Below are 26017 nucleotides of genomic sequence, written 5' to 3' on the forward strand. Positions count from 1 at the left end.
ATCCAAACAGAACATCTAAAGCATTGCAAAACTTACATGCCTCGGTTCAGGTCATTGTTTACGATTCACAATGAGAAAGAAACTGGGCCGAAATAGAACCTGTGGTAGAGCTCCCAGGTGAAAACCTCTTGCTGACCAAAAAACCACCAAGGCCCATCTCATATTTGCCAGAAATCATCTTGATCTTCAAGACTTTGGGAAAAATTCTGTAAAAAATGTGAACTCTTTGAAGTGTGTGTGTCCCATTACATATGGTGTGCAAGATTATATTTCCTCCGTTCATCATTGTCTATAATTGTTAGATTTACTTTGTTTGGCCATTTCTATCGCTTTTTTTTTTTTTTTGCCCGATTTGTTTTCATTCTGTCTACACTTTGTGTTACACCTATTTGTTTAACAAAGTGCTCTACAAGCAATGTTTATTGATTAACTGGAACACTATTCAGTTCAGTTTGAATGAAACAATAGAGGAAAAATAAAGTTCTGATGAAAAATAGTAATTTTTTGTTCAGGTGATCTTTAGTTTGCAAAAATATTTCATGTGTTAACATTCAAACACTGTTCAGTGCAACTTCATATACTTTCCAGACCTGTAGAAGCAAACTTTGACGTCACTGCTGCAAAGATATCAGAAACTAAAAACTATTAGAAGCAGATGACTGTATCCTGGAACCACTTTAAAAGGTTGTTAAATGATCTAGTTACATCACTGTTTTTGTTTTTTACTTTTAAAAAGGATGTCAGTTAGGTCGCGGCATGTGCCGGTGGCTGGTATTGACATATACCAAGGTTCTAAAAGGTCAGTTTTACAACTAAATAAAGCTTTGTATTGTAAATTTTTTTTAAGTTTAAATTCATTTTAATGAGAAGACAAAGAGAGTCACCAGTTTTCTCAAGCTGTACCATAGGCTAGAGTAAGCGCACCACTGCCCGTCACCACAAGTGTAGATGAATGCTGCTGGTCAGCTCGCAGAAAGAGCACTCTCACGCCTTACCTTTGCTTACATGAAAGACAAAATTGGAAGTTTCGAGGTGCCTGTGTTCTTTACAGCTGCAAAAAACACAGGTAGTCGTGGCGTACAACCTAAAGGAGCACCAGTTTGCCAAGCAGGTGACGGTAAAGGATAGGTGCCTACATTTGGACTTTTCAAAAATATTTCCCACAGGCCAAATTTATTACTTATCTGTGTAAACCTATTTGAAAGTCGTTGCTTTGATTCCACTGGCAAGACAGTAATTCAATTAACCCAATATTTATGGAGAATTTACCAACAACAAAGGCTTGGTATCAACACTTGGAATGCATAGATCAATTCAAAAATAGCAGCTGCTAATACTGCAATGTCTAAAGGTTGTGCCTGAATGGTTCCTGAGTCAAAATATTTGTTTCAAAATAAAGAAAATCTTGTATACAGAGGTAGATATGAGTTTAAACGACCTAATAGTTGTTTTTTTAAAAGCAAAACTAAGAAGGCATCTGTGCTAAACAGGAATTATTGAAGGATCCAATCTAAAAGGATATATTTCTCTTCTCAAACAGATTTTATTTTGCAAAAACAGTACTTTGTCATTTAATTTGTGTTGTAAGCTCAATACAGTAGTGTTTTTTTTAAATCATCACATTTTAATCCAGTTGGTCCACTGATGCATACATTTACAAATGTTTGATTTTTCTACAAAACTAACCACATCCATGTTCATTTTCTAACCCATTTGATGTAATCCATCAATTAAAATCTGTAATTTTTCATTGTGCTGCTGAAAAGTTTGTAAATCTTTATTTCTGCCCCTCGGCTCTTTGTCTGCAGATCAGATCAGAATAAAGTCCTCCTTTGCTCAGCAGTTCCAAATGTGTCCCAGCCTGTGTGAAAAGAGCAAGCTGTTAGATTCAATGGAATATGTGTTGGAGAACTGTAACAATAAGATGGAAATGATCAAATATTTCATTTACATTTTTAAAGATTAAATAAAATGTCATTTTGCTTTCTTTAACTTTCAAAGCGTTCTGCTTAATAAACCAAGACATTTAATTGGAGAGCCCGCACTTCTCCACATTCTCACCTCCACAATGCGGCCATTGCTCATGACACAGATTAGATCGGCCCCTTGGATGGTGCTAAGCCTGTGGGCGATGATGAGCACAGTGCGACCCTTTGTGGCCCTGTCCAGAGCTTCCTGCACCACCCGCTCTGATTCTGCATCGAGGGCGCTGGTGGCTTCATCGAGCACCAGGATGCTAGGGTTCTTGATCAAAGCTCGGGCGATGGCAATGCGCTGCTTCTGGCCCCCCGATAGCGTCACGCCTCGCTCACCTAGATATAGAAACCCAGAAGTTAAGAATTTATGTGCAACACAGTGTTTAAAAAGCGATGAAGCCTAAATGAGAGTACATACCAACCATGGTGTTATAGCCATCTGGGAAGCTCGTAATGAAGCGGTGAGCATTGGCTTGCTTCGCTGCACTAATGACCTCAGCATCTGTGGCATCAGGCTTCCCGAAGCGGATGTTCTCCAGGATAGATGATCCAAACAAAACTGGCTCCTTCAAACAGAACAAAAAATGCACTAAAACCTAAATTCAAATCTAAATTGACAATTAAAATGTCAATTAAGCACACCAAGAATTCATGTGTGTATTATTAAGGGTCCATAAAAAACAAAATGAACAGTCTCTACCTGATTAATAAATCCAATGACTTGGCCCCTGATCCAGGCCAAATCCAACGTTCGAATATCAAGTCCGTCGAGCATGACCACACCGCTGGTTGGATCGTAGAATCGCTCCAATAAGGACGCCACTGTGGACTTCCCTACAGGGTTTAACTTTTATGAGTTCACCTCGAAATCCTTTACAGGTCATAAAATAAGATTTTGTGTCAGAATACCTCCTCCAGATTCACCAACAATAGCAATAGTTTTACAAGGTGGCAGCGTTAAATTGAACTTCTTCAGGACTTCATGGCCGGGTCTCGTTGGATAACTATTGATACACAAGAATCAACCTTTATTTCATATATTCTCTGAAAATTCTTTTTTTTTCTTTCTTTTTCTTATGCATAAAGCGTAACAGTTGATTTTAGATGTTTTAAACCTGAATGAAATGTTCATGAAGTCCACTCTTCCTATCAGAGAGTGGTAAGGGATGCGTCCTCCCCCAGAGAGAGGAATGGTCGGCTGCAAAGACAGGTATTCAAAAACCCGAGCCCCAGAGCTTATACCTCTCACCACCTGCAGGAAGTTCAGATTGTATCATTTCAGATAAAAGATATGCACAAATAACAACTTAAGAATTTAAACAAAATACAGTGTGAAGTACAGTGCCTTGCAAAAGTATTTAATCCTTGAACTTTTTTGCATTTTTGTCACAATACAAACAAAAACCCTTGATGTATTTTATAGGGATTTTATGTGCTAGACCAGCACAATGTAGTGCATAAAGGTGATATGAAATGAAAATAAAACCTGGTTTTAAAAGTTATTTTTACAAATAAAAGTTTGAAAATTGCCCTGTGAATTGTGCTCTGCCCCTTTCACTTTGATGCCCTTCAATAAAATCTAGTGCAACTAACTGCCTTAGCAGGTCACGTAGTTTGTAAATGCAATTAATTTGACAATTGAACTTTTGGCGTATATGCAAAATATTGTTTGAAACATAACTGTGGCTGCCTCATGCAGTAGGGAGGCTTACTTTTAGCAGGGACAGCAAAGCTGGTTAGAGCTGACAGAAGATGGAGGGAGCTAAATACAGGACAGTCATGGATGAAGACTTGTTAAAGTCTAGAGGACATGATTCTATGGTGGCAGTTCATTTTCCAGCAGGATAATGACCTTAAACATAACACCAGAGCTATAATGGAATGGTTCATTTCAAGAATATTCATGCGTTAGAATGAATCAATCAAAGTCCAGACCTAAATCAAGTTGAGAGTCTATGGGAGGACTTTAAAATTGATATTCACTGTCACTGTTTTACAAATAATGGGCAAAAAAGGAACCTGCAGTTGTATTTAAAGTGAAAGATGGTTCTACACTGGACTGACTTGGGAGGGTGGTGCATAAAATGCCAGCCACACCTTTCAGTTTTTCTATTTGTAAACATTTTTCCAAGGCACAGTATAAACATTTGACTTTTACTCACCTGTCCGAAAAGGATGGAAATACTGGCCAAGGACCTGAGCATAAACATATGTATTATGCATTACTGAAATCAGCTGATTTTCAGCAAATGTATGAACTTTCTTATTGTGAAACGGATAAAAAAAAATTGGGGACAATGCTGCATCCAATACCTCTGAACAGTCTGAGATGCAACCAAGAATGACATGAGGTCTCCGGGCGACATCTCATTGCTTGAAATTAAAGTCCCTCCAGCAAAAATAGTTCCAAGGACAATGCCTGTTTGAAGAGTACCAGAACATTAGCATTACTGAAGGTCTGACAAACATCGTCTCCAACAGCAACAACAATGTAAATACTCACAGTTCAGTGCCACGTTTGACAAGCCTTGGAAAACTGCTATCCCTCCACCAAGATTTTCATTCATTTCGCATGATTTGTCCACCTCATATGCATATAATCTAAGGGAAAAGCACCATAAAAGATTGCATATACTCAAATATTAACAATGATTTCACAATGTACTTTAACTCACTGGAGCTCTCGTTCCTCCATAGCAAAAGCTTTCACTGTCCGGACATTACCCAGAGCCTCGTCTGCCACCCCTGTTGCTTTTGCTACCTTGATTTCAACAATGGCAACAGCCAGTCAGGCACGAAAGTTTGAGAAAAAAATCATTAATCATTCAATGTGCTTTTTTTACTGCTGATTTTGAGAGCAAGCATCAACATTCATTGCCCTGCAGAAATATTCATACCCTTTGAACTTTTTCCGATTTTGTCACATTATAATCACAAAGTGGAAAGTATTTTATGTGACAGACCAACACAATGCGGTGCATAATTGTAAAGCGAAAGGACAATGATAAGTGGTTTTCAAATTCTTTAGAAAAAAAATCTAAACAGGCTGATGTGCATTTGTATTTAGCCCTGCTTCGTCAATACTATGCAGAACCACCGTTTGTCTTTCTTGGTTGCATCTCAGACTGTTCAGAGGTATTGGATGCAGCGGATTGAGTCTGTCTTGATCACTTTTCAAGTCTTTCCACAGATTCTCAATTGGATTTAGGTCTGGAGCTGTCTGGTCTGACTAGGCCATTCTAAGACACAAATATACTTTGAGGTAAAACACTGTTTTGTTGCTCTGGCTGTTTTTTGGGGGCAAGTTGTCCTGCTGGAAGGTGAACCTCTACTCAAGCCTTTTTTAGCCTCTAACAGGTTTTCTTTCAGTATTTCCCTATATTTAGCTCCATCCCTGTTGAAGTAAAGCCTCTCCACAACAGGATGCTGCCACCACTGTTTCAATGTGAGCAATGTTTGTTTATAGTGATGTACAGTGTTAAACCAACATAGCATTTTCCATTTTATTTGTTGAAAATATGAAAATCCTGTATCCTTGTCTTTCGGCTTTATTACTTTGTGTTGGTCTTTCACATAAAATCCCAATTAAATACATTGACGTTTGTGATTGTAACATTACAAAATGTTACAACCACAAAATCAAATGATATGAATATTTTGTATTTCTGTAAATTTTCTTTACAATTCTAAATTAAATATAGCTCATCACCTGTTCTTGAGCCAGACGAGATAGTTTGCGCAGAAATGAACCAATGAGAGCTCCTGCTCCCACAAGACATGGGAGGACAACCACTGTCAAGCCTGTAAGCTTTGGGGAGATGACATAGAGAGACACCAAACAACCGACTGCCTGCGTGATGCTCCGCAGACCCTGAAAACATACAAGAAGTGCAGCATGATGCGATATTTTTTTTTAGCAACATGTCATTAAAATGCTGACTCATGCTTGTGGTAGTACCTGAGAAATAACCAATTTAAAGGATGACTTGAACTCCTGAATGTCAGCAGTCAAACGATTTACAAGCTGCCCGGTTTTATTGGCATCAAAGAAAGCAACATCTTGCCTGATGGAAAAAAAGAATGGTAGTAGAACTTAAGTTTAAAAAGTGAACTTGTTTGATTGTATTTTAATGCATTACTCAGAGACAACATTGTGGCGAGTGTGTACCTTAACAGGGAAGCAAACAGGGTTTTCCTCATGTCTGCGGCCACTCTTTCCCCCACCTTTGACAGTAAGATGATGTATCCAGTTGTTAGGAGGCCCTGCACAAAATAGTTGATTAATGACCAGAACACCAGACCAATGAACATTTTAAAACTGGGACAGTTCATGTTTTGCATGCATATTTTGGCAAAACTTTGCACAGACATTTTGGAACCTGTATGCAGGTCCTTGCAAAGGAGTTCATACCCCTTGAACCTTTTCATATTTTGTCACATTACAACCACAAATTCAGTGCATTTTATGTAATATTTAACACAGACTTTCTGAAGACACCACCCCAATGGTGAAACATGGTAGTGGCAGCATTATGCTGTGGGGATGCCTTTCTTCAACAGGTACAAGGAAGCTATTCAGAGTTGATGGGATGATGGATGAACCTGAATACAGGGGGAGGAAGAAGATCTGTTAAAGGCTGCGAAATACTTATGACTGAGGGAGAGGTTCGCCTTTCAGCAGAACAACAACCCTCAATATAGAGGTAGAGCTACAATCGAATGGTTTAGATCAAAGCATATTCATGTGTTAGAATGGCCTAGTCAAAGATCAGACTTAAATATAATTTAGAATCTTTTAGAGAACTTGAAAATTGCTGTTCACAGACTTTCTATTAAAGCTTAAGCTGACCGAAACCTATTATTTTTTGCAAAGAAAGTGCAAACGTTGTAGTCTCTACATTAGGGCTGCACAATATATGTATTGTAATTGCAATATCACTGTACACAATATACATATTGTGAAAAACTACTAAGTCTCCAATAAATGTAAGCTAATTATTTAGGTACCAAGAATCCTTACCCTTTATGCCTGTAATGCATTTAGTAATACTTGTTAGAAAATTACATGGAAATTTTTTATTTAATAAAACACAATAAAGCTTACAGTTTTAGTGTGACATAATGCGAAAAGGTTAAAGGGGTAGAAATACTTTTGCAAAGCTCTGTGTTTATATGCATACACGTAATGCTTACTGCCTATAACAGTACAGCTGTACCTAATATTTCTAAAGAACTTTGACTTGAAATTCTTAAACGCTGTTATGCATTTAAAGTTGTTCTGTGTACATACCTGGATGCCATACAGTCCAAGAAGTTTCATGGCAGGACCTTTTATCTCACTGACGTAGTTACCTGAATGTTCTCTGAGGTAGCGTGCCACAACATTCACCAAGTCCCCAAGCATTAATGGGATTTGAATGTTCAGCATAGCTGAACCAAAAGCCAGCTGAAAAGAAAAAAAGACATTCATTGCAGGAGATTGTTAAGTTTGCATCTTTGCTCTCTACTTTAAATGAACCACTTGAAGCTTACCACAACAGCACAGATGAGAGCAAACAGCTGAGGTTTGACAAATTCCCACAGGATATGCCATTTGAACTCAGGCACTGGGTCTTTGGTGATAACTTCCCCTAGAGTGTTGTTATTGATGTCTGCCTCACAGTGGGCTACACAGCAGAACAGGCGTGCTGAGACAGTAAGGACCGCAGGTCCCAGGATGAATTTCAAACCTGGTGATTTGGATGTCCGGGAGGGAGAATGGCGGATGGCTCTTTGTGCCAGGTACCAAATACGGTGCAAAGCACTGCTAGGCTGCTGTGTGGAGCTAGGTCCATGAGAATAATGAGCAGTATACCACCTGTATCAAAAGACATAATAAATACAGTTTTGACTCATCTGAACCAGAGGGAAAATATATCTATTAACCTGCAAATTTTAACATGTGTTTTATGGTGTTTGAATTATTTATCTAAGTAGTCAAACTAGCACTTGTGTACCCGCAAATCAAGGATTATTTTCTCAATTTAGCGGTGATGGTAGTGGTTGCAATTTGCGGTGTTTTTCGTGCACTTTAGAAGCATTTTAGCTCTTTACAAAACTCTGCTTAACTAACCTGATCAAATTACACAGTATTACATTGGTTTAATTTGCTATTTACATTTTGAGAAAAAAATTTGCATTTAGGATGAATCGGATTTTTTACTAAATCAACTGTTACACAAACAAGACATTTGTTTGAATAATTTACTAGAGAAAAACACTGCAAACATGTAGAACATCAGACACATAGCTAATATTTTAAACAGCATTTAAACTAAGACATTTAGAAACTGCAATACATATACATTTTATGACAATATTTAGATTTAAAAACTACTTATCTCTCTCAGACTAACTACATGTGGCACTCTTTCTACTTTAGAAACAGTATCGTGGCTTGATGGATTTATAATAATTTTTATAATATCTAGTGATTCATCACTTTATCACTTATCCGTAATACGGAGGGTTGGTTTACCATCATGTATTTTTTTCAAGGTTTATCTCACGCACTGACACTTTGGCCTTTATATAGTTTGAAGGACAAATCATATCAAATATGCCAATAGTCGGGTAATTATTAGTTAATAATCTTCCCCTGCCTGGATTATAAACTCAAAACAGTACGTTTTAGGTAATACTGACCCATATCAAAATGACATGGGTCAGTATTACCTCTTTGACGTGCAACACAGTTAGCCTAATACAAATCTCTCGTTAGCTAATCTAGCAACTGGGCTCTTTAACCTACCGTGAGAGCTTCCATTTGTCTCCTGTTTTACGGAACTGTGAGTAAAAAGACAGTGAACGCGAGGATGCAGTTATGTACAGTCTAGAGCACAGCAGCTGGGACATGTTTTATGCTTCTTTCGCCAAAAAATAACTGAAAAGATAAAACTTAAATGTGAAGCTCAATAATAATCTCACGGCTCCCTGCAGGCTGCCATACTGACGCCGGTGATCCACAGCGACGCAGGGAAGTAGAGAGTTCGGATAGTACGTCGACGATACTGCCATATTGTGAGTGGCATGTTTTGTTTTTTTTACACAGGAGTTTTAGCTATAACAAAACTACTTAATAATTAACAATGGTGATTAGAATAATAGCATTTTACTATTATTGTCATTATTATCACTATTTTTATTGTCATTATTTTTTTAAAACAGGGGTTTTGAAGGGTTAGATATATATCCACATTGCCTCAGCGAGCCTGAAATGTTTGTGAATCTAAAACACTGTATCACTATAAATCTTTGAAATGCCTTGGTATTTTTAGCTGATAAATTAAAATCTGTAGGAGCGAATAGAAGGGTTTTAATCTGGAAATTGTATCAAAACTACAACCTACAAACGGAAATGACCTGACGCCAAACGGAAGTGACGACAATTATATTTTGTTGACATTTGTTTGTGAAAGACAAAAAGCATTCGGCACTCGTATCGGGTCGCTTATATTTGTTGGGAATCAACTAACGGGAGGACGGGAGAGCGAAAATAGTTATTAAAACACGCATGAGGGTTTTAAAAGAGCTCATACAAAGACTAGTCTCAAAGCAAGCCTGAAAGAAGATCGGGATCAGAGCAAGTCGGGAACAAAACAAACCGTGTCACCCTGACTACACACAGGCTGAATCATTTACAAGCTAACCGGCTCCCACTTGTAATCTTTTCTAAACGTAACTAACATTGAGTAGTAAGCTAATACTGGCAACGCGCACTGAATTCCTAACTCGGACGCAGTATTTTACGCATTTACGTGGTGATTTAGGGTTATACAAGCGCGTCGGTCAGACTAGCTAGTTAGCAATGTAATGTTAGCTTTTCCTACCCTTATTTTCTTGAGCTGCTTATTAGATACAAAATGTAGCCTGGGTTCCCAGTCTTTGCTCGTTTCGTAAAGTGTTTGCTATAAACAGTTTGGGTTGATTGAAAAATGAAGCACAATGGCTAACTTTGAAGCCTACCAACAATATCAGAGGATTGAGGACTTCGAGGAAGACTCTCCTCCAGGGGAAGAAGACCTACTGGTGCATGTCCCAGAAAGTTTGAAAGGTAAACATATTTCTATTAATGCCGATTGGACATAAAACTAGTTCAATCGCAATGTGCTATCTTAGTCATCTAAAGTGAATGGATGCCGCTGTGTCATAGTTGTTCCACTGAGGATAACCAATCTCTCAAATGTTGTTACAGACTCATGGCACCATATCAAGAACTTGGATAACTTCTTTACAAGAATATCCTTTGAAATCATGTCTTGCTAACACAAACTGAATTAAATCAGTGCTTGCAGTGGAAGTGTTAAGTTGTGCAATGTTTACCTCTGACAGATTGCAAAACAAGTTGCCACATGGAATAGATATGAGAAGGTAAAGTGCTCTACCCTACAGAGGACTAAAAAACAAATAAACCCCCTTTTGTTTGTCCCCTCTACATCTGGCAATGTTTTTTGTTGTTGTTGTTGTTTTCAAATTCGGTTGGTTATATTTCTATTATTTTATGTTTGTACAATTGTCATGCCTTTGGGTTATTTTGGATGTGGTTGTATTCATACCTCCGTTTCTATGCATTATCAGTTTGACCCTTCTTACTTCTTCTTACCCAAAACTATCACCTAGCAGTTTTTCTTTACTTACTGCTTACCTACTATGTTAGCCTAAAAATGCTACATTCTTACATAGAATTTTATTCAATCATACATTATTTACTAAATACATTGTATTACACCCTTCTCCATTAATTTTGGTTCTGATCCTCTTTTGGGCCAGTTGACTACTCTGCACCCAAAACGTAACATGCTCTGCACTACAGAGGACTAAAAACACAGATCAACCACAAGCCAAGTAGTCTAAAATTATAGGTTTTGTTTATCTCCTCTGTTAATTATAGATGTTTTTTTATTTCTTTGTGGTTGTTTTTTAAATTATATTTCTATTGTTTTGGTGTCTTTTTATGCATTTGAGTTGTTTTTCATTTTCGTTTGAAGTATTCTTGTGCCTTCGCTCATTATGAGCCATATTTTGTTCCCCACATTTTTAATGCATTTATCTCCTTGTGCTTGTTTCTTTTAACCTTTTATTGTACAATGTTTTTCAGTTTGGAATCAGCCATTTTTCCCCGATTACCCTAATCAGTAATCAACAAGTTAAAACGCTGAAAACTCTCCTATTTTCAGTATATAAATGCATGAGCTGACTGCATGCACTTTGCACTTTCTTGAATTGAATAAAAACCTTATAAAAGTTAGCCCTACTGCACTGAAGCATATGATTCAGTGCAGTAGGGATAATTTTGTTTTCCTTCATTTTCTGTTGGGGTACACCTATCAAAGAACATGTATTATATTTTTCTCTGCTATGTGATAAAGGCCTATGGAAAAATAATTCATCATCCGTCAAGTGGAATTAGATGTCAGACTTCAAAGACAGGTGGAGTTTGGTATTGGCAAGGAAAAGCCTGATCAGTCTATCTCTATTTGTAACACTGCTAGAAAGAACCAAACAATGAATTTCTGTCCTAAATTTATATATATGAATATTGTGTTTATCTTGTATTTTATTGCTTGATAAGTCACCCTATTTATATTTTTATTGTAGATTACCATTTCAGATTTTCCTTAACCGGTCTGTTCACATCTATCACTATCATCAAAAAAATGGCTTCGCCTGTATGATGTTGTCAGAATTCTTTGAACTCATGTAAGTATAAATTTGTATTTGTCACACTTTTTATTAAAAAGAGCATGCTTGTTTTAAGTTTAGCTGGAAGCCATTTTGTGGCGCTGATGTTCAGTTATTTTATGAGAAGTGACTGTCACATGCTTCTGTGAGAACAAGATCAGTCTTACACATGATTCTGAGAAAAGTTCCCTTTTTAAGGTGTAAGTTAGCATGTATTTATTATTTCAGCATTTATCCAGAGACAGGACCCTCCACATGGTAGAAAGCCTTGAAATAATTATCTTTTGTTGCAGTAAATGTAATTAAAGCTTCTTTTGTTTGTACTTTATTAGGCTGATCAGAGTTTTCTGGGAACGTTTAATTAGTTATTCCTGTTTACCTGGCATATACATATAATGTGACACTGAGGCCAATTTCTCTTAGCTACTGTTAAGAATGGGAAAGACAAGTTGATCTTCAAATTTCAGAAAATGGCTACAAGAAAATAGCTACTTGCTGAAACTTAGCCATATCTACAGTCAATAATTAAAATGTGTCAAATAACTGGAACTGTGACAAACAAGGTTGGATAAGGACCCAACGGTCAGGAGGATGGAAAAGACGGGAAACAAATCTCCAAGGATCACTGTCAGATAATTTTATTGCATGGGATTATGCTATAATTAAAATGTTAAGTTTTTTTTCTCATCATTGCCATGGGTGACAATAACTGCAACAGGTGCAGTATACTTTATCATGTGATTTCTTAATCAAATCTTTGTGTTAGTCCAGCGTTCCACAGATGCTTAACTGGACGCTCACGGTCTGTTTGCTAAATGATATCCAGAACAAATTTTGTCAAGATGTTTACCCCTCCTCCTACAGTATTACTCATTAATCACCTGTTGTTGTGGCCTTGTAATAGTTAGAAATTAGAGTACAGTATGAAACATAAAGACATTGTCCTTTTTTATCCTTCCAGTCAGTTTCTGTTCGTTGTCACATTCACTACTTTCCTTGTCAACTGTGTGGAGTATGATGTCCTGTTTGCCAATCGAGCAGTGAACCACACCGGGCAAGGCCAGAACCCATCGGAAAGAAGCAAAGTAACCCTTCCGGATGCCATCTTACCAAGCCAGCAGTGCAAACAGAGGTACAGATAAAATGAGTTTAATCTGTCACTGCTGTGGCTGTCCTCTCACTCGAGCCAGTCTGATAAGATGCTTTGTTCTCGTGCTGAGTGCAGGATTAGAGACCTGCCTTTAGAGCGATTCCATTTGTCAGACTTTATACAGCTGCCCAGTCTAATATAGTTACAATTAAAAAAGTGACTTTATTTCTTATGGGGCTGAACTAGATCTGGCTGTAGCCTGCAAGATACGGTTGATTTCTCAGGGTAGTAATATTGAACAGGCACTTATTTAGCTGGACTCAAAAGGAGTTGGTTTTATTCTTTTGCCTGTAAGGCTTGTCAGCGAGTTCTTTAATGTACTGCCAACAAAGTGAAGCTAAGATTTTAGCTAACAACTTCTGTTGTTTATTGTAAGTTTGGCAGCTTGAAGTTGGAACATTCTTGTAAGTTATGGTTTGTTCGAGGAAGATGTTTGTGTAAACTGCTCAGACTGGATTCAGAGCAGCAGCCAGTGTAACTGATATCTTTGGTGTGTGGTGCAGCTGGCTGTCTGAGATACTGACAAGCTGACTAACATATGACACATTGCTACCTTGCTTTAAAAGAGCTCCCACCACCACCAGCAACTCCCAACCCCCGAAGCTGTGCTGTCACATTTTTTCCATGTAGCTTTAACTTAGCCTGCTTTCTTCTTCATGGCTTACGGAGCTCCTTGTCATTGTTTAAATTTCAGTCTAACTCCAGCTCAAAAGTTGTTTACATCAGAGTCAATGACGTCGAACCGGAACAGTACTCTAGTTTGAGAACAGCTTGTCCTACAGTTTGGAGTCTCTATGTCCTCTTCATAACTCCTATCTAATTTCACATTTGAAGAACTTTAACGCACACGTGTACTGAGGACATTATTACAGATCATTTCTTCAACAAAGTGACCTTGGGTGACATCATATAGCATCAAAACGTTTGACAATAGCACTAATATGACCTCTTTGTTTATACTGTAAAGTAGGCAGGACACTCTCCTGATAAGATAGCCTTCAGTAAAAATTTGAAAAAAGGTATAAAGGTATCAGAAATGTCAACAATAAATAAATGGTTTAGAAAACATATTACAATTGGAATAATGTTATTTACTTTAGCAGTAGGAGGAATAACTGTTGCTTTTCTGTTTAAAATGAGATAATGCATTTTTTTGTTTGCTTTGATTTTGATAAACAATGAAAATTTATTAGTTTTTAAGTACTTGATGCACAGAAAATCGTAACTTTTTTATTTTTTTTTAATAAGCTCATATTTACCAAGAAGCATTCAACTTCTGTTCAGGACTAGGGAGGGATTGTATAAGTTAAGGGCTGAATCTCAGTTTAAAACATGCACAATTCAGAACCACTAGAAAACACTCCAGTATCAATATGTGGAGTTAAATTGTGGAACAATTGGATGATTAAATAAATGTCCAAATATAAAACAATTCAAATCATCATATAAGCATATGGCAATCACTGGATATAATATGTACAATTATTATTGCTGTTGTTGCCGCTATTTGTTGTGTTTTTATTTTAGTTCGTACAGTAGCTTAAATTATGATTTCAAGGAAATAATGATTCTTCATGCCACTGTAAATATTATATTTCTATTCTGTGCTCCATAAAACCATAGAAAACTCGCTTCATCACTTTATCTGGTGTCTAAATAAAAGGACTTTAAACTGAAGGAAAGGTAAGATGAAAAATTATTGCAGTTAAGAAACGGTAACTTTTTGAATCATTCACATTCCTCTATACCAGGAACTGGCTTATGACTACCTGGGAATATCCCTAAGCTTTCTCAGTTTTGGATGATTAACTTTAATCAATTATTGAAATAATTGACAACTAATTTAGTTATCAAATAAGCATTAACTGAAGTATACAAACTCTAAAACACACCATTTCCAGAAAGCAAAACCCACTCAGAGCAGTTATTAAGCCAAAACTGTATAAAATATGAACATTTTGCATTTTAAAATGAAACACCTTCTTTGTTATTCTCTATCCAGAACTCCTTGAGTAACGTAGTCTTAGCTTCACCTGGTTCACATGTAAAAAATCTCCTGTTAGGCACCTTTTGCTATCTGCTTATTGATCGGTTAATCGAAAAAATAGTCAGCAGGTTAAATAATTAGCAAAGTAATCATTAGTTGTAGCCTTACAGGTGATAGATTAGAACATGCTTGAGGGTCAACAAACCATGTTAAGGTGTTGTCATATTAACGGATGAATCAAGGTCAAATGCTTGTGTGCCTTTAGATTCTCACTGTTGATGTTTGTCACTCTGCACTAAGTCTTAAGCACAGATTTGGATCTGTGTAGCTGTCACCTGATGTAGAGTAAAGGATTACATGGGGTCAGCTAAACAAAAGCAATCAAAACAACTTTGGTTAGAATCAAGCAACATGTCACCCCCTCTGTGATTATACAAAGCCTTTGCCCGGTCACGTGTAATTGGAGAACAGTAGCAGAGGTTAGCAGATACAGGAAGCAAGATTCAACAGTAAAATAAGGGATGGCAGCAACTGCTTTGGTTATAACATAATATTCATCCATGCAGGCAACTTTGTCTCCACAAAGCCATGGCAAAGCAAAATGACCGACAACAGTGTAAACACAAGAAAGACCATATTTTTTAAAAGATGCACCAGTCAGTTCAGATCGGAACTTAGACAAATATTTCCCTGATCGGCTCTAATCTATAACCACCCCCATATTTTTGATCTATAAATGCACTAATAAACGATATTTACTTGATTCACTTTTTTCAGTTAGTAATAAAAGAACAGGTAAAGGTTGAGGACACGTGCTTTATAGCTTAAATTGGCTTGTAATTCTACCTTTATCAGAGAACCTATAGTTTTTTCATTATGCTTTATAGTCCTTCGACCTGCAGATTCCTTATTTGTCTAACTTCATATGTGCATCTGTAATATTTTTAGTACAGATGACAAGTGGCAAGTATACATGTCCCGGCAAGCCTGGGTGTGATGCCGATACAAAGTAAACGTAACACCAACCTGAGACCACTAGCCTCTCTGTTAAACACCTTTTTATGCCATTTTAAATCCTTTTGTTGTAGTTTGTTTATATTTTTTTATAGATAACTTGTCATTTCTCTGGGAAAAAGTCCCTTTATTTAGTTTTGCATTAGCATTTTAATGGAAAAACTATGTTTTGATAGAAATATGTAAAGACTGGGAGTCTGAAAGTGTTTTTTCTTTTCTTTTAGGATACAAGAGAACAGCTGGATCATATTCCTTCTTATCATGGCTGCCATCTTCTGGATCTACCGTCTTGTTAAAGTCTTCTGCAACGTTTTGAGCTACTGGGAGATCAGGCAGTTCTACATCAAAGCACTGAAGATTAAAATGGCACGTGCTTCACCTGGTGACCTGTATTACGATCTACTACAGCAAATAAGCAATGTGTTGTTCTTCTTATCACTTTCTTTACTTGTTTTCTTCCTTCTTGTTAGGATGAACTATGCAACTTCACATGGCAGGAAGTCCAGGATCGGCTCATCAGTTTGCAGAGGGAACAGCAGATGTGCATTCACAAGAAGGAGCTGACAGAACTTGACATCTATCATCGCATTCTGCGCTTTAAGAACTACATGGTGGCGATGATAAACAAATCGCTGCTGCCAGTGCATCTGCAGCTCCCCCTGCTGGGCAATGTGGTCTTCTTAACCCAAGGCCTCAAGTACAACTTTGAGCTTATCCTTTTCTGGGGTCCCGGCTCTCTGTTTCAGAACAAATGGAACCTGCACCCCAAGTACAAGCGCAGTGGAAATCGCCTTGAGCTGGCCCAGAAGCTAAGCAGAGTGATCCTGCTGATAGGCCTGGCCAATTTGCTGCTATGTCCTTTCATCCTGGTGTGGCAGGTGCTTTATGCTTTTTTCAGTTATACTGAAGTTATCCGCAGAGAACCTGGAAGTTTGGGCGCACGCCGCTGGTCCCTGTTCGGCCGTTTATACCTGCGCCACTTCAACGAGCTGAACCACGAGCTGCATGGGCGATTGGGTCGTGGCTACAAACCCACTTCGAAGTACATGAACTCGTTCACATCGCCGCTACTGACTGTGCTTGCTAAGAACGTTGCTTTTTTCTCAGGGTCGGTGCTGGCTGTTCTTATTGCACTGACTGTTTATGATGAGGATGTTCTTACAGTGCAGCACATTCTGACTGTTATCACAGTGCTGGGTGTGGTTATCACTATAACCAGGTGAGTTGTTGCCACCACTTCTTCTTTTTTATGGATGCAGAATCACTGTCAGGCATAAAACTTGGAAAAGGACATTAAAAATACTTGCTGTTTATATCATATATACTGTATACATACAGTACAGACCAAAAGTTTGGACACACCTTCTCATTCAAAGAGTTGTCTTTATTTTCATGACTATGAATATTGTAGCTTCACACTGAAGGCATCAAAACTATGAATTAACACGTGGAATTATATACTGAACAAAAAAGTGTGAAACAACTGAAAATATGTCTTATATTCTAGGTTCTTCAAAGTAGCCACGTTTTGCTTTGATTACTGCTCCGCACACTCTTGGCATTCTATTGATGAGCTTCAAGAGGTAGTCACCTGAAATGTTTTTCACTTCACAGGTGTGCCCTGTCAGGTTTAATAAGTGGGATTTCAAGCCTTATAAATGAGGTTGGGACCATCAGTTGTGTTGTGCAGGAGGTGGATACAGTACACAGCTGATAGTCCTACTGAATAGAGTGTTAGAATTTGTATTATGGCAAGAAAAAAGCAGCCAAGTAAAGAAAAACGAGTGGCCATCATTACTTTAAGAAATGATGGTCAGTCAGTCCGAACAATTGGGAAAACTTTGAAAGTGTCCCCAAGTGCAGTCACAAAAACCATCAAGCGCTACAAAGAAACTGGCTCACATGAGGACCGCTCCAGGAAAGGAAGACCAAGAGTCACCTCTGCTGAGGACGATAAGTTCATCCGAGTCACCAGCCTCAGAAATCGCAGGTTAACAGCAAGGTTCCAACAGTCTTGAAGGAGTTCCCAGAGATGCTTAGCACTTGTTGGCCCTTTTGCCTTCACTCTGCGGTCCAGCTCGCCCCAAACCATCTCCATTGGGTTCAGATCCGGTGACTGTGGAGGCCAGGTCATCTGGCGCAGCAGCCCATCACTCTCCTTGGTCAAATAGCCCTTACACAGCCTGGAGGTGTGTTTGGGGTCATTGTCCTGTAGAAAAATAAATGATGGTCCAACTAAATGCAAATCAGGTGGAATAGCATGCCGCTGCAAGATGCTGTGGTAGCCATGCTGGTTCAGTATGCCTTCAATTTTGAATAAATCCCCAACAGTGTCACCAGCAAAGCTCCCCCACACCATCACACCTCCTCCTCCATGCTTCACGGTGGGAACCAGGCATGTAGAGTCCATCTGTTCACCTCTTCTGCGCCGCACAAAGGCACAGTGGTTGGAACCAAAGATCTCAAACTTGGACTCATCAGACCAAAGCACAGATTTCCACTGGTCTAATGTCCATTCCTTGTGTTCTTTAGCCCAAACAAGTCTCTTCTGCTTGTTGTCTGTCCTCAGCAGTGGTTTCCTAGCAGCTATTTTACCACAAAGGCCTGATTCACACAGTCTCCTCTTAACAGTTGTTCTAGAGATGTGTCTGCTGCTAGAACTCTGTGTGGCATTGACCTGTTCTCTAATCTGAGCTGCTGTTAACCTGCGATTTCTGAGGCTGGTGACTTGGATGAACTTATCGTCCGCAGCAGAGGTGACTCTTGGTCTTCCTTTCCTGGGGAGGTCCTCACGTGAGCCAGTTTCTTTGTAGCGCTTGGTGGTTTTTGCGACTGCACTTGGGGACACTTTCAAAGTTTTCCCAATTGTTCAGACTGACTGACCTTCATTTCTTAAAGTAATGATGGCCACTCATTTTTCTTTACTTAGTTGCTTTTTTCTTGCCATAATACAAATTCTAACAGTCTATTCAGTAGGACTATCAGCTGTGTACTGCATCCATCTCCTGCACAACACAACTGATGGTCCCAACCCCATTTATAAGGCTTGAAATCCCATTTATTAAACCTGACAGGGCACACCTGTGAAGTGAAAACCATTTCAGGTGACTACCTCTTGAAGCTCATCAACAGAATACCAAGAGTGTGCGGAGCAGTAATCAAAGCAAAAGGTGGCTACTTTCAAGAACCTAGAATATAAGACATATTTTCAGTTGTTTCACACTTTTTTGTTCAGTATATAATTCCACATGTGTTAATTCATAGTCTTGATGCCTTCAGTGTGAAGCTACAATATTCATTGTCATGAAAATAAAGAAAACTCTTTGAATGAGAAGGTGTGTCCAAACCTTTGGTCTGTACTATATGTATGTACAAACATACATACTTAACACTTCATTTTGTATATTGAGTTATGTTTTGTGTGTGCAAGTGAGATAATTTACGTAGTTTAGATATATAGATTGATACATTTTCAAACTTCAGTTATCTCAATTCACTTACATTGACTTGCAGAAATATTCATACTTCTTAAACCTTCATTTTATTTTATTGGGATTTTAGGTGATAGACAAACGTGTGAAGAGGAGAGAACTAAAAATGTTTAGTTTGAATCCAGCACCCTTTACTTTAATGACCCGTAATAAAATTCAATGTGATCAACTGCCTACCTAATTAGTAAATAGTCATTTACTATAAGTATAAATCCAGCTGTTCTATGAAGGCCTCGGAAGATTGTTGGAGAACATTACATGAACACCAGACAGGTCAGGGAATTAGTTGTAGATCGGTTATAAAGCAGAATCTCAAGCTTTAAGCAGCTCACTAAGGTGTGTTCTGTGATGTGTGGCCTAAGGTTAACCTTGCACCCTGAGTGCTCTATCTCCAAGGTAAACGATAGTGGTAAAAGATGCTGTGGAGATGCTTTCTGGCTATAAAATAATTGAGACTGGAACTGAGGTTCACCTTCCAGAAGGACCATAACCCTAAACGTACAGCCAGAGTAACAGTGGGCAGGTTTATATCAAATGGTAATTATCTGTGAGAAACACCTAGTTATAGTCCCGACCTAAATCCAACTGGGAACTTGTAACAAGTCTTGAAAATTGCTGTTCCCAAACCTACTCTATCCAATTTGACTGAGCTTGGTAATTTCTTTCATTCTATATGTATCTTACAGAGACATGCTGGGTGTGGTAATTACAGTGAAAGATGGTTCTACAAAGGATTGACAAGGATTAAATGCCAATGCACACCAGACTTTTTTTAATCATACATTTTTTTATTTTGTAAAAGGAAAAAAATAAAGAAAACCATGTTTCCTTTTCCTCCCATTACCCAATACTGTTATACTCTGTTGTGGCCTATTGCATAATATCCCAATATAATACACTGATGTTTGTGGTTGTAACGTGAAAGTATGAATACTGTTCAGATCAGTTATTTTAACATTTTTGTGCTTGTTCTGCACGAGGTCTTTCATCCCGGACGAACATATGGTTTGGTGTCCGGAGCAGCTTCTGCAGTGCGTGCTGGCTCATATCCACTACATGCCAGACCACTGGAGGGGGAACGCAAACAAAAGCGAGACCCGTGACGAGGTGGCACAGCTGTTCCAATACAAAGCGGTGGGGAGAACAGAACATCAGTAGATAGGAAAACATTAACCACTCTTAAATTAAATTAGTCATTTTTCTTGAGTGTTGCCTAAGATTTATCATATGATCATTCCATCTAAAATGGCATCATTGGTGCCGTTAATTGATGTGTGTCTGTGTTTACCTTAGGTTTTCATTTTGGAGGAGCTGTTAAGCCCCATTGTTACTCCCTTCATCCTCATATTCCACCTGAGAAACAAATCCCTAGAAATCATTGACTTCTTCAGGAACTTCAGTGTGGAAGTGGTTGGAGTTGGGGATATCTGCTCCTTTGCTCAGATGGACATTAGGCGGCATGGAAATCCAACAGTAAGACTTATTAAACTTATATGGCAGGAATGAGGCTAGTATATTTAGGAGAACTATTTGTTCACACTCCTATTTTTTGCAGTGGATGTCAGAGGGCCAGACAGAGGCATCTCTTTATCATCAGGCTGAGAATGGCAAGACAGAGTTGTCCCTCATGCATTTCACCATAAAGAACCCCCGTTGGCAGCCGCCTCAGGAGAGCTCATTGTTCATCAGCCACTTAAAAGAGAAGGTGCAGCATGATGCACAGGGTGGACCTTCAACTCAGCTGCTGCTCTCAGAGGCCCCTCTGTGCACTTCGCTGCACTCCAACGAGTCTGGCACCGGGGTAGGAAGCCTGATGTTCATGTCAGTTATGTACCTTCCATAAAAATAGGCAAATATCCTTAAAACCTTTTCATGTATGTGGTCGTTTCCAGCCTGAAAATCTTTTAGCAAGTGTCCTGGCCCACCCCATCCTCACCGCATCTGGACTACAAGGGAGAGACCACCGCTTCGTCCCACCAAGCTCTGCTGCTTCTGCCGCAGCCAGTGTCCTGGCCTCTTTGTCGACATCCCATCATGCACAGCCAAGTCGAAGTCGCCCCCACGGCCTTCTGCCCTCCTCCGTCTACCCTGAGACCACCATGTACCGCAGTGATCACACTATCATTAACAGGTACTTTAAGACCTGAGATCTAATGTTGCAATAGGGTGACCTTAACTAGAGCAGGTTTAACTGAAACTCAAACACAAATGCAAATGTCAAACATCAGCTCTGCTATTCTTTTACAGCATGTCCAACAGTGACTCTCGCATCCGGAGCAATGCGCTGCACTCAGAGTTTGCCTCAGCAGAGATGAGCCTCCATGCCATTTACATGCATGAGGTAATTTTTTGATCACAAGTTTTACTGTGAAGGTTTAAAACCTGTGGAAATTGTTCCCTCATGTAGCACAGTTGCTGCACTGCATGTTAGTTATCAGATTTAAAAATTGATCAGTTGTTTTATTTTGAGGGGCTGCACGGTGGCGCAGTTGGTAGCACTGTTGCCTTGCAGCAAGAAGGTCCAGGGTTCAATTCCCGGCCGGGGGTCTTTCTGCATGGAGTTTGCATGTTCTCCCCGTGCATGCGTGAGTTCTCACCGGGTACTCTGGCTTCCTCCCACAGTCCAAAGACATGCCAGTTAGGTTAATTGGTCACTCTAAATTGCCCTTAGGTGTATGAATGAGTGTGTGCATGGTTGTTTGTGTGTTGCCCTATGATGGACTGGCAACCTGTCCAGGGTGTACCCCGCCTCTCGCCCATAGACTGCTGGAGATAGGCACCAGCTTCCCCGTGACCCACTATGGAATAAGCGGTAGAAAATGACTGACTGACTGACTGTTTTATTTTGTGTTTAAAAATGATCTTATTTTTTGTTGTACTCTGACAAGTGTTTGTCTGTGTAGCTCCATCAGCATAGCTCCCACCCACAGAGGACGTCAGGACAGTGGCAGAGTTCAGTACCAATGCGAGATCTTCACACAAACACAGGTGATAAGATGTTTTTAGGAGATGCCCGGAGAAATCAACTAGTGACCAAAATCGGCTGATTTTCTGCTTGGTGGGTCCTGACTGGTGGCCTGCTGGTCAGAAACTTAAGTATCAGTAAGGTGTTTACAAATAAAGTTATAGGAACCACAGAGATCTAAGAAGCTACTTAAAAGGAAAGCAGGTTTTCTACAACCTGTGAGACATGCCTGCTGTTCATCCAGACAAGGGAAAGAGAACAGATAACAGTAAGGCCAAATGTATTACAGGAAAGTTACTCAGTTTTATACTTTTGAGCTTTCATTTTCTGTCTGTCATGGAACATGCTGGATTTGAGAGACTGCTGTTTTTACTTACTCTAGCTGAGCTAATTACTAATATAAAATGCTTATGCCAGTTTAAAATGTTCTTATACATGTTCAACTCACTTACAAACGCACACACATTCAGACACTGATACACAAATCAGTAGGCAACTTAGGGTTAAGTGCCTACTCTAGGGGCACATAAACATGTAACAGGACAAAGCTGGAATCAAACCCACAACTTTATGGGTTGACAACTAATCAACCCAGTGAGCTTGAGTGACCTTAAAAGTCACTTTATGTTAAGGCTACACATGTGGTGGGTGTAAGCGAACCTAGAATACAGAAAGCAGGTGCAGTAAATGCTCTTATTCATTTGGCTCAGACATGGAGAAAAGAAACATTCTCAGCTAAAGCTAATTATCATGGCTAAACATGCACTAGGGTTGTTTGAAGAGACATTATTGATTTAATGTGATTTGCTAACATTAGCAGATGTTTTTTAGTGACAAAGAACAGATTAAAAGCAAAAACCACTGTAAAAGACAGTTTTGTAACCTGATTTTATACAAGATGCTACATTAACATCCATATATGCCTTTCTGTTTTAGTGTCCTGACTCGTAAGGTTCTTTTGGTTTCAGAAAAATGCTAATTAAAATTACTTACCCGCTTTGAAAAACAAAGGCTAGTTGTGAGTTAAGACCTGCTCCAATTTTTTAGTTGGTTTTATTATGATTATTTTTATAAAGATCAATAAAATTATAAATCTAAAATTTGAGATGAAACCAATGAGAATACAAATTTACCCCAATGCATTTACCTACAAATTCTGCAATAATCAGCTTGTTGTCTTGTTTTTCTAGGTTTTCATTCTCATGGTTGTCAAAGTTCCAACATTTCCATGCTAGCTCCTGCCCACCTTGGTGGCTGGAAAGAAGAGGAAGAAGAGGATGAAGATGATCAGGAGATCAACAGTGGATCTACTCCAAAAAAGGCCACGCCAATCAGTTCATGAAGTGCCTTTGTCATAAGGTACATGGTCCAATTTCAGCTCTGTAGTATGATATGTGGTGCTATAACCTGTAAGACTATATTACTTTAATAATCTCTCTCTTTTTTTTTTACAGTGTTTACATTTTTCTTTCTTTGCTGAACATTGTGGCCTTATATGATCTTCATAGAGTTTAGCGCAGACCTTTAAAACAGCATTCAGCGTTTGTCATGGGACGGGGTCTGCCGATGAATAACCACTGTTTTTGCACCTCTACACCTCATTGTGTCATATCAGGGAGTCTATGGCATCTGTCTTCCATCCTTTTTATCATGGTTTTATCATTAACTTGTACAAAACTCATTCGGAAGTGTATAGTTTGCGTGATAGTGGATTTAAACGACTTAAGGCGACGTTAAAAAAAGGCTCATCCCAACCTCTGCTTTCATTCTTTGTGCACAGTTTTTCAAATACGTGCGCATCACAAACATTTTTAGAATGGTGTGAACTTCACCATCTGAAAAACATTTCAATATGTTTGGTGTGAACCCTTGTGACATGTAGCATCTAACTCATCTTTTAAAAAGTCATATTTTTGAAATACCAGATCTAATCACTAAAAAGCTACCAAGTATTTATTTGATGAAATGCTGACTATGATACCCTTTGATAATAGAATATAAGACATCTTCAGACTTCATATTCAAATGCTTTCATGCTGCTGTCCATGTTCATTGGGCCTAAACAACATTTTGCTCAGTATTACCAGTTTAGGTGTTCTAATAACATTTTGTTTTTTCTATAGAAATGAGCATCGAGGATTCTTGCCATTAAAATCCCAATGCAGACAGAAAATGCCTGTTAGGTCCATTTAGGCTGACCACTAGTCAGCTTTATTGCTTATTTATGTGTTTTAAATGAGTATTTAAATACCTCTTCTCTGTATTACCTCAGTGGCAGTGAAGATGAATTTAAGCCGCAGTCAATACCTCTGCAGTGGAAATATTTTGGCACTGCACAAATGCATCTCTCAGCTGCATTTAGATTTTAAATGCACATTTAAATTGTAAGAGGTACATTTCTTTTTTCAATTTTTACCAAGCAGATAAGATGAGCTTTAATATTTCTTTTAAAGATTGGGATGTTTTGCTTTTGCAAATCTTCGTTAGGTTAGTTTTTTTTTAATCAATATTAGTCTTCCCAGAATTGTTGCATATATATGTAATGTTGTCAGAGGGGCTGAATCTTAATCTGAAATCTTAATGTTTTACAATTCCTCTTAAACTTTGTTGTTTCAAAGTAAAGTCCCAATAAAAAAAAGATCTCTCAGTTATTAGCTTTAAGAATATTTATTACTTTTCTTTCCCCAAATATTTAAATTATGAAATCATACATTTATTATTTATAAAACAAATATTTAGACAATTAATTTAGATCATTCATCTGGATTTTATTGTCCTCATAAAACAGCAAGCCCACCTGCATGATGTTAAAGGCAATGATGATTTTTGTATAAAACCTCAGCATGTGATGTATTGTTATCCCCTACAGCAAGGAAAACACTGTCCCAATCAGTTTAGGTCGCTTGTGATATGCACCTGCATGTGTTTTGCATTCAAAGTAAATTTGAAATTTTATTTTTTTTCCACATGTTGTAATTTTTTTGTTCAAGACACACTGGACGTGAGCTGTGTACAGAATTAATACTGTCTCCAATTATTCTTTAGCCATTTATATCCTAAGCAGTGCCTTAGTGTTACGGATTAGTATTTGCTCTTTTAGAAAGACGTCACATCTGAACCATCAAATCTACTTTTATAGACTTAGCAGCACATACGATGTACAGTATTTTCTGATCAGCAGATCACATGTGGATATAGCGTCTACTAAGTTGTGGATGTTGCTCGTATAATTAGCCCGTGTGTCAGTCAGTCTTTTCTATCTGGCAGCATGCTGCTTCTTGTCATGATGTATGGGTTTAATAACCTACAGAGGCAGAAATTTGTCTTTTGTTTGATCATTTCCTAATGGGCAAACCTCATACCATTCTTTTGTATCCACTACACACCAGTCAAAATATCGCAGAGACTGGAACACGGTGCTAAGTTTTCATCCAAAGATGGTGAATATTATGTTTTCAAATAGGTTGTTTCTTACAAAGTTTTTGGTTTTGTTTAGTTCTGTAAATTAGGCATTATCTGACAAAGGAAACATGCCAAAATAACTTGTTTTCTGCACAGCTTTACTATACATGTTGTTCCCTGTTTGTGATTATAGACTAATAAATTCAATTTTGAGTATATTTAATCATTTGATGTGTGTGTGATGTTGAAATGTGTTCTTGAAATAAAAGTTTTCAATTTTCCCTGTTTTGGTTTTTGTTCATCAATAGTTAC

General features: G+C 38.4%; 2 protein-coding genes across 3 annotated transcripts; one reads left to right on the forward strand and one right to left on the reverse strand.

Moving 5' to 3' along the window:
* Positions 1-1523: 1523 nt before the first annotated feature.
* abcb8 (ATP-binding cassette, sub-family B (MDR/TAP), member 8) lies at positions 1524-8985 on the reverse strand. Of its 2 annotated transcripts, XM_047367197.1 has the most exons (16): positions 8767-8985; positions 7509-7833; positions 7267-7422; positions 6145-6239; positions 5935-6040; positions 5686-5847; positions 4652-4737; positions 4480-4577; positions 4290-4395; positions 4139-4172; positions 3092-3228; positions 2886-2980; positions 2677-2810; positions 2395-2542; positions 2062-2312; positions 1524-1861 (listed from the first exon to the last, which is right to left on the reverse strand). In XM_047367197.1, exons 1-16 carry the CDS (start codon positions 8868-8870, stop codon positions 1778-1780), a joined length of 2121 nt encoding a protein of 706 aa, XP_047223153.1. In that variant the 5' UTR covers positions 8871-8985; the 3' UTR covers positions 1524-1777. The 2 variants fall into 2 exon arrangements, with proteins under 2 accessions (XP_047223153.1, XP_047223154.1); XM_047367198.1 differs by lacking the exons at positions 6145-6239; positions 7267-7422; positions 7509-7833; positions 8767-8985 and having other exon boundaries at positions 4652-4733.
* A 420-nt stretch (positions 8986-9405) lies between these two features.
* On the forward strand, positions 9406-25986 carry atg9b (autophagy related 9B). Its single transcript, XM_047368575.1, has 14 exons — positions 9406-10068; positions 10210-10253; positions 11650-11714; positions 12658-12828; positions 16072-16213; positions 16318-17066; positions 20319-20472; positions 20632-20811; positions 20894-21139; positions 21231-21469; positions 21586-21679; positions 22242-22326; positions 23494-23662; positions 23758-25986. Exons 1-13 carry the CDS (start codon positions 9960-9962, stop codon positions 23643-23645), a joined length of 2430 nt encoding a protein of 809 aa, XP_047224531.1. The 5' UTR covers positions 9406-9959; the 3' UTR covers positions 23646-23662; positions 23758-25986.
* Positions 25987-26017: the final 31 nt, after the last annotated feature.

This window comes from Girardinichthys multiradiatus, chromosome 6 (genome assembly GCF_021462225.1).
Source record: "Girardinichthys multiradiatus isolate DD_20200921_A chromosome 6, DD_fGirMul_XY1, whole genome shotgun sequence".
Lineage (NCBI taxonomy): Eukaryota > Metazoa > Chordata > Actinopteri > Cyprinodontiformes > Goodeidae > Girardinichthys > Girardinichthys multiradiatus.

Coding starts and splice junctions, on each gene's coding strand:
- abcb8 (XM_047367197.1), bottom strand. CDS start 8,870: ATGTCCCAGCTGCTGTGCTCTAGACTGTACATAACTGCATCCTCGCGT. Junction 7,834..8,766: donor GACAAATGGAAGCTCTCACG/GTAGGTTAAAGA, acceptor CTTTTGATACAG/GTGGTATACTGCTCATTATT. Junction 5,848..5,934: donor TTAAATTGGTTATTTCTCAG/GTACTACCACAA, acceptor GTATGTTTTCAG/GGTCTGCGGAGCATCACGCA.
- atg9b (XM_047368575.1), top strand. CDS start 9,960: ATGGCTAACTTTGAAGCCTACCAACAATATCAGAGGATTGAGGACTTC. Junction 10,069..10,209: donor TGTCCCAGAAAGTTTGAAAG/GTAAACATATTT, acceptor ATGTTGTTACAG/ACTCATGGCACCATATCAAG. Junction 20,473..20,631: donor AGCTGTTCCAATACAAAGCG/GTGGGGAGAACA, acceptor TGTTTACCTTAG/GTTTTCATTTTGGAGGAGCT.